At 30.5% G+C, this 8221-nt stretch overlaps 1 protein-coding gene across 2 annotated transcripts; it reads right to left on the bottom strand.

Moving 5' to 3' along the window:
• Window positions 1-3258: 3258 nt before the first annotated feature.
• Window positions 3259-6878, bottom strand: LOC108477016 (uncharacterized). 2 transcript variants are annotated; one of them, XR_008276197.1, is made up of 8 exons: window positions 6440-6870; window positions 5508-5640; window positions 5145-5215; window positions 4967-5045; window positions 4772-4881; window positions 4166-4230; window positions 3843-3916; window positions 3259-3770 (listed from the first exon to the last, which is right to left on the bottom strand). XR_008276197.1 is itself a non-coding variant. In XM_017779427.2 (7 exons), the coding sequence occupies exons 1-7, from the start codon at window positions 6557-6559 to the stop codon at window positions 3677-3679; spliced, it is 672 nt and encodes a 223-aa protein (XP_017634916.1). In that variant the 5' UTR covers window positions 6560-6878; the 3' UTR covers window positions 3259-3676. The 2 variants fall into 2 exon arrangements, 1 of the variants encoding a protein (XP_017634916.1); XM_017779427.2 differs by lacking the exon at window positions 3843-3916 and having other exon boundaries at window positions 6440-6878.
• Between the last annotated feature and the right edge of the window lie 1343 nt (window positions 6879-8221).

The raw sequence follows: 8221 nt of genomic DNA on the forward strand, positions 1-8221 counted from the left end.
TAAATTGGCAAGTTGTAGTCCCTTTCTGGCATTTGAATATTTTAGTTGAATGATATTGACACTGCCATAACACCAGTTTTAGTGTTCTGTTTCATATGGAAAATTCAATTTATTGTTTCACAAATACACTTATTAAAATAAACATATTTCTATATAATTTTTAAAAAATAAATCTATTATTTACATCAAATTAGACTTGATAATGGAAAAACAGTCTTCTCCTGTACTAAATTATACCCCGTCAACTTCAAATTTGAATATCAAACAGTCAGACTTATATCTTAATCTTAAATAGAATTGTCAAATACTTTGAAATATATATATATATAAGAAACCAAAGTTTTCAAATGGGTTGATTTTGAAACAAATTATTATTTTCTATTTTAAACTTTAATATCAAGTAATTGACTCAAGTCCAAAATTATTTGTTTATTTTTAAAAAAATAAATGTATAACTTTCAAAATTACAAAGCTAATTGGCTGTTTATATTTGGTTTGTCTTTGATTTGAAGTGTAGTAAAAGGAAATATTATTATTCTATTTCTACATTAGTTTAATTAATTCAACAAATACTTGTTTTTGTGCGACCATTTAAACCCTTATATTATATGATTATTAAATGATTAAAACTATTGAAAGTTTCAAGGGTTGTTGTTTAGTTCACATTCAAAATACCGTGTAAAACAAACATTATATTTAATGAGACGTGTTAATATTACGTATTTAAATTTTATATTATTGGATTTGATTAATATGAGTATTGTTGTTAATATAAGAAGACGTGAGTTTGAATACGTTGAAGAGTATTATTATCTCCCTATTTATGGGTCAGAAAGATATTATGAATAATTTTAAATATTATATAAAAAATAAATATTATTAAAACTCATAATAAAATTATTTAAAAAAAATAAAATACTAAAGTTCCAAATTCTCCCTTTTTGTTGAATAAAACATGTAAGACCCACCTAAGCCTTGCTTTACCAAACACGTCTGTCATTGGTAAGCTATTAGATGGCTTCATAATCATAATTCATCCTTATATTTCAAAATGGAGCAAACATTTAGAGGGAGGTACAAGTTTCCCTTATTCTTTTATAAATTGATTTTTTAAAATATATATAAACAGCTGCTTGAGGCAAACACATACACATTGAAACCTTCTTATTTATACTCCTCTTACTTATAATATTCACCAACTCTATTTTTCTTTTTAAATTCAATTATAAACCTAGAACTTTTTTCCTTAATATATATTTCAAACATTGATGGTTGATTTGTTCTTTTATTTGACTAAGTTGCCGAGATTATCTATTTATTAGGTTTTTTTAACTATAATTATAATTATACATCAAATAACTATTAATGGGATTCAACTTTTTTTAGAAGAAGCTTTTAAAGTGTTGTTTTTCGAGTAAATGGTTGGACCCCAACAACAATATAAGTTATTGTCCTTCAATAGGAGTTTTGTTCCTCAAATTTGTAGAGAGCCCAAATGCTTTAAAGAGGCTCGTCGTGAGTGTAAATTTACAGGAAACAGTTTGGTTAGTAAAAGTATAACTTGCAAGATTTATAAGAGAAATTAATATACAGTATGGTATTTAAAAATCACGTGATGTGTACGAGTATAAAAAAAATCAATTCAAAATAAATTCGGAAAATCACAATAAAAAATGAAAAGAATGAAATTATAGAGTGATAGTAAAGAATAGTTTTAAAGTAAGATTTGTAAAAAAAATAGAAATAGGAAGGAAATGGGTGAGGGAGGATGGGATCTAGAAATGAGTGCATCCAGTGGGAAGAAGAAGAAGAAGAAATAAAAAAAAGAGCCATTGACTTTGTCTCTATTATCGGTTTGGGAGTGCAATTACCGCTAATACAATGTGAAATAATTTTAGTTCCTTGCCTTACTTTTATTCTTTTATGCATTGCAAAATCAATGTCATTTCAATTTGAAAAAGAGAGAGGAAATGAGGAATTTGAGATGGACGCTGAAACTGAAAATTCCACCAAAAAAATTTTAAGATTTGCTTAATTGTCAAATTGCCTACCATGTGTTTGGTTTGACCTAGTGGTTTTCTTAAAAAGAATAAAAGAATAGATACTAAAGCATTAAGTTGTGTTTCAAAGTATAAGGTGAAAACCATTTCATAATAGAAAAGGCAATGATAATACAATTTGGGTTATTTCTAATTCAAGCCTTTGGAAGTGAGATTTAGTGTAAAAAACTCGAGGGTAGCCACCTAACCCACACCCCCCTATCAATAGTCAATTTCTGTGTTTGTTGGTTGAATTAGGAAAGACCTTCCCAACCTCATGGTTTAGACTTTTTTCAGACTTTGCTTGCTGTAGGCTTTATATATATATATATATATATATATATAAAATAAAAACCTTCTTCAATCGGTATCTTGATATGATCTTTTGACCTAAATTAATTACTTATATTTTATAAACTTTTAGGTCTAATTATAAATTTCATCCATTTATTTTATGATAATTAAGAAATTAGTCTCTCTATTTTAATTTCTCATGTTTTGATCATTGGGCTTTTATAAAAACAAAGAAAAATCATTTGCTCAGCAGTTCAACAATTTATAGGTAACAAATTAGCAACAGATTATGAAAAAGCAAAGTAGGACTAAATTTTTAGTTTTCGTAAAGTAAAAGGGATAAAAATAAAAATTAAACAACTTTTTTTTTTTTTTTAATCATCCGAAAATTAGATCCATAACAATCAAAAGAAAATTGAGAGACAAGGACCTCCAAAGCAAGGAGTCCATGGACCATTTTCAAACTTTAATTTAAGGCCCCTACAAAAGCAGAATCCAACATGTTTTTCACGCTAATGAAGAAAATTTTGACTGGACGGTAACTGCTCTATGCTAGAAACCCAAAGCTTTACGAATAAGTACAAAAATTTGTCAATAAAATCAAAAACAGCGGCTCTTTATTCCAGAATCCAGGAGAAACAAAAGTCAAAGATCGTGCACCAATGGATATATAATGTGATCGCCGAATCCACATGCCTTTGACAAAGTGAAATCTAGTTTTAGTATTGGCATCTTAAGCAAAAATATCCGCCTTTGCATCTTCTATTTTTCCCATCCTTTTTTCACCATATCAGCAGTGAGTCCCCAGGGTATCTTAGTTTTGCATTTTTTTTTGGAACCATTTGTTAGGGTATCTTATTCATGTGAGCATTTAGGTAGTATGTCAAGTTGAGTAACTAATGGCATCACATCATTTGAGCATATCTTATACATCCCAAACTCTAGTAGACTAGATTATTCCTGGAAACTATACAAACCATTTACATTTCAAGAGAATCTTGTTTTTGAAACTTGTCTTTTTGAAAGTAGCATGTAGTTTTCAAGGGTGCATCGTCCATGTTTGAGCACCCTCTGAAGGAACAAATATGCAATCAATAGGGCCACACGTGTGCATCACAACTGGAGAACTCATTGGCAACTATTGAGTATAATTTACATTTGAGCTGTATTTAGATTCTATCAGTATTGCTGTGAGATAGATTATTGTTCTTACCAATGCCTCGATTTATGAAGATGAGCATAGAAAGTACTAATTTTCTATTAAGGAGACAAGCAATGCTTGAAAGAAGTCTTTACTATTTTGTTTCAATCATTTTGATAATCCCACATGGTGGGATAGTGGCTCAAAACTGACCTGTCCTTATATCTCTATCAATGGCATCTGCATTCAGGGTCCCAGGAAGCTCTCTAAAATCTTCATTGAAGATGGAATATGCACTGTAAATTTTGGAATGGAAAAGATAAGTCAGTCGTGGAAAGAAACGAGCAGTTCATGTTAAAAAAACTCACGTTATATAGGGTTTAGAAACTAAACAAAGACCCCAAAACAACCCCTATGTCCTATGATAATCTACAAGAGGTTCCTGCGCATGAACTTCGTTAGTATTTCGTCATTGGTTCATATGCTTAAGAAATTCTCCACAGCTACCTTTGAGAAAAAGTCAGAAGAAAACATAATTCAAACAAAATTTTCATTCAATGGTTTGTTTGGAAGTATCAGGGGTATCAGCAACACATATCAGAGTCATGTAACAGTTTATTTGTTATTATCTTATACATATATCATGAACTTTGGCTACCTTAGGAATTGGAGTTTAAAAGCAAGAGGATACCTGACATCACCAGGTTGCCGCCGTCCAAGGTTCAGGAAAATTGTACAAAAACCAGTTCCAAGTATCTGAGCAAATGGGGGGCAAAGAAAATATGAACATAGTTCATAATGGAATTGCTCTGGATAATCTAAATAAATATTTCGTGCAAAAGTGTGATAGATTGTCCATGTCTTTAAATAATCTTTCTCCTCATCTCTGATTTTGCATTGTTATATGTTTTATACAAAGTACATAAGATACAAAACACAACGGTACGTATGATATAACATCAGAAATTATGTCTTGAATCCTTCTAAAAAATCTTGAAGGTAACACCACAATTTTTTTTACATGTAGGCACACACTATAATACACTGAAAATTATCTAATCTATTATAATAAGACAACCAAAGATACCGACTCCCTAAAAGAAAGTGACATCAATAACGATCTGTTTTTCTATGTCATCAAGGAAGAACCTACAAGTTCCAGTATTCCTCAATGTTTTGGAGATACAAAGAAATTGGTTAAGTGAACTCATCCATATAGCCCTACTTCCCAACAAGTGAAAAGAGGATACATCCAACACACATAAACAGCAATACAGAGGAGACAAATCCCACTTACATATAACGGTCCAAGATCCCATTTATGGGCAACATGTGCCAGTATAAACCATAAGATAACAAGAATCCATGCCTTAAGACTTAGAGAAAAAATTGCCATCAAAAGGATATCTACAAAAAGACATACAAGGAATGGTCAACAAGTGAACTCTTACCAGGAAAAATAACAACAGCTCAATTCAAAGTTGGTTCTCACCAGGAAGCTTCAATCTATTTAGTAAAAACGAGTAAAGCTTCTTTTTCCACCGACTTGTTGACTGTGGAAGCTGAAATTTCTGTTGGAAGAATTGAGGGGAAAAAAATTAACAACGAAAATTCTGGGTTTACCAAAGTGGCATCCAAGCTCAGTTTAGTAACTGTTAATTCAGTCATACCAAATCTTCCTCATCATCGTCAATATCGAGTCCACTTGGTGCCTTTGGTTTGACAGCAACAATGAGTGAATCTAGAAAATTGGAACACAGTCAGTGCCTGCATATCAATAGCTAAAAATTAACTGGGACCACAAAAATAAAATTTACAGAGCCCCTGGATGGTAAGAGCAAAACCAAAGGGTAGCAATAGTCAAGACATGAGGAAGTTATTTTGAACCTAAACAACAGAAAATAATAAAACGTTAAAGATTATAAAAGTGAGGGAACATGGAAAGGAGCTAGTTCCTTCCCCCACAAACTTCATGATAATTGTATGCAGTGAAAGCAAACTAATTATAAAAGAATAAAAGGCAAGATATATACCACCATCATTGAGTTGTATGTAAATATCATCTTCATCTTCACGGTCATGCAATACCTTCCCTTGTGAGATTAGTTTCAAATTCTCTACTGGTAAACGATTCTTTCCAGCTATCAATTTTCTCAAATCATGAACCTAGTTTTGATAAAAATACAAGCACCTCATAAATATGTGTAATGGTACTAAAAGTTTTCTACCAAGTTTGTTCTCATCATTAGGATACATTATTTTTTTTGATACCAAGACACAAGGAAAGTTCCTATGCTAAAGTAAAAAAAAAAAAAGAGAAGAAAAGATAACAACCTAAATTCTAAGTGCTTAAGAAAACTGCATTAGCCACGGTACATGATATACTACGAGAAGGCAAATGTGACATAAAATTCACATAATGTTTTTTCTTTTCAATGCATAGGAAATGACAAATTTTCATGGTAAAATGAATCAGAGAAATATCTTTAGACTCAATACTGAAAAGTAAAAAAATGATCAAATATTATTAGGTTCTATGGACCTTAATGTTCAAGGTAGATCGACAACGACCCAGAAACAATAAAAAGATAATTGAAAATTTGACGTCCATCCTACAAGTATATGCATCTTAGTGTGCTTGTTAATCTTTCAGCTAGCACGCATTCTAAGATTCTCTCCTTTCCATTATGAGAACTGCAGTGTAAAGTAATGCTTAATTTGACCCAGCACCTACATGGCTATATAATTGAATCAACCAATTCTGTGTAAGATACAATGGAAATCAAATATCAAAGGCTTCAATGCTTCTACGATAGAAATTAGACATAAAAGTCAGATTTGCAAACAAATTCAATGCCCTCAATCTTATCTCAGCCATGGTGCTCTACATTGACTCATAATTGTTGTTAACAAAAAGACAATTGATAACATAAAAATACATAGAAATCAACAGATTGGAACGTACTCTGAGGGAAGAAGGGACGTGAAGGCGAGAAGGGCGAGCAGGGCCAATGATTTTGAGAGTAATTTCCACCATCTTTTCGTGTTTTCCATTGGTTTCCTCTACAATCTCTTCCATTCTCATATCATTATCTGATCTGTGATGGGTGTCGAAAAATTTACTCTCTTTTGTCTTGAAAAAAAAAAATTCAAAGACCCAAATCTTGTCTCAAGGCTCCAAGCTTTAAATTTGCCGTTTAATGGCTTCCTCAAAGTCCTCATCTTGGGAGACTTCTCGGCTGAAAGCTGAAACTTCCCAAACTAACGAAACTGCCCCAAGAGATTAGACCCATCCGACACTCTTCAAATAGACCGGGTTTTACCCTAAAAGTACAGACCGGGTTTGCAAACCTAACTCGCAAAAAACACTTTTTTTGATCAACTACAAACTACAAAGTTGTTAATTACATTTGGGAGTTTACATTATGTTGACTAGTATTATCAATTTATTACCTTATAATTATTTAATTATCAACTCTTATTAAAAATATAATCACAAATTAATGTGGCACGTTAATTCAATCGTTTTTATACACATAAATTTTATATAGATTAAACATCTTTTTTCTTTAGTTTATTCTCAACAACCACCTCAAAAATTCTTTATTTTCTCTCTATCTAACCTAAAAACCCTAGCCTCTTAATCTCTACCAGCAGTCACCTCCTTCTCTGATGGATTCTTAGTGTTAGAAAATTATTTGGAAAAGAGTTGGCTTAGTGAAATTTTAATTTTTTAAAATAAATATTTGTTGTGATATCTAAAATAATAAATTTGATTAAACAATTACTTATATATAAAGGATACGGATAGGATTCTTTCTTACAAATTTTTATAAAGATGCTCAGAATTTTTGATAGACTTGAATTGAAGCCTAAACTTTTCAAACTTTCAACTAATTGATATTATATAATATTCTAAAAATACAGTTATTTAGGAGTGAACTCTAACTTAAAGAAGAAACAAGACTTTTCTTAAAAAGAATCTTTATGCAAGCCTCTATAAACAAATAAAAAATTCCAATTATTTAGATTCAAAATATAATAATTAAATCATCGCAACTATAATTACTCCTAATCTAAAATATAAACTTAGAAGAATCATTTAAATAAAATGCCACTAAATTTTTACACACAAGAGTTTAATTCTCATTCGGAATTTTAAACTAATTACATTAGAGGACTTGCTAAGGGTATATGATTGGCGACTTCAATGGGAAAATGAGTCATCTCTTGCTGCGACCTCTTACCTAATTAAGCTAGTTGGGCTGACTTTTGCCCCATGCAATTGTCTGTACTTACATCTCTTGATTTAAATAGAAAAGTAAACTCAGATATTTAATTAATTAAATAATTAAATATTTCTCCAAAATCATTATTAATTAAAATAATTAACTAATTTTAATTAAATCATTTATAAAATCCAATTCTAATTCCATTAAATTCTTGATTATTTTATCATACTAGAATTTATGTGCACACTTATTAAGTTATGCAGATGAATTTAAACTGTAAGGACTACGTATAATTTCACTTTGGGCTCAATTATTTAATTTATTCATCCAATTAAATATAATCCAAAGAAATTAAATTAATTCTAAGTGATCTTTGCATTCTCAAGATCCAAGCAATTTATTTCTTATTCATTGGTTTATCCATTCATTCAAAGTTCTTTTATCTGCAAATCTAGTTAAGTGAGTAAATCTATTATCTTTAATCCCAATACAATAAGTGATTTATGTCCTATCAC

This window comes from Gossypium arboreum, chromosome 12 (genome assembly GCF_025698485.1).
Source record: "Gossypium arboreum isolate Shixiya-1 chromosome 12, ASM2569848v2, whole genome shotgun sequence".
In the NCBI taxonomy this organism is placed as follows: domain Eukaryota; kingdom Viridiplantae; phylum Streptophyta; class Magnoliopsida; order Malvales; family Malvaceae; genus Gossypium; species Gossypium arboreum.

Excerpts from the sequence above, each read along its gene's own strand:
- LOC108477016 (XM_017779427.2), bottom strand. The coding sequence starts at position 6,559 with ATGAGAATGGAAGAGATTGTAGAGGAAACCAATGGAAAACACGAAAAG. Across the intron at positions 5,216-5,507 it reads CATACAACTCAATGATGGTG|ATTCACTCATTGTTGCTGTC; the intron begins GTATATATCTTG and ends CCAATTTTCTAG. Across the intron at positions 3,771-4,165 it reads CGGCAACCTGGTGATGTCAG|TGCATATTCCATCTTCAATG; the intron begins GTATCCTCTTGC and ends CAAAATTTACAG.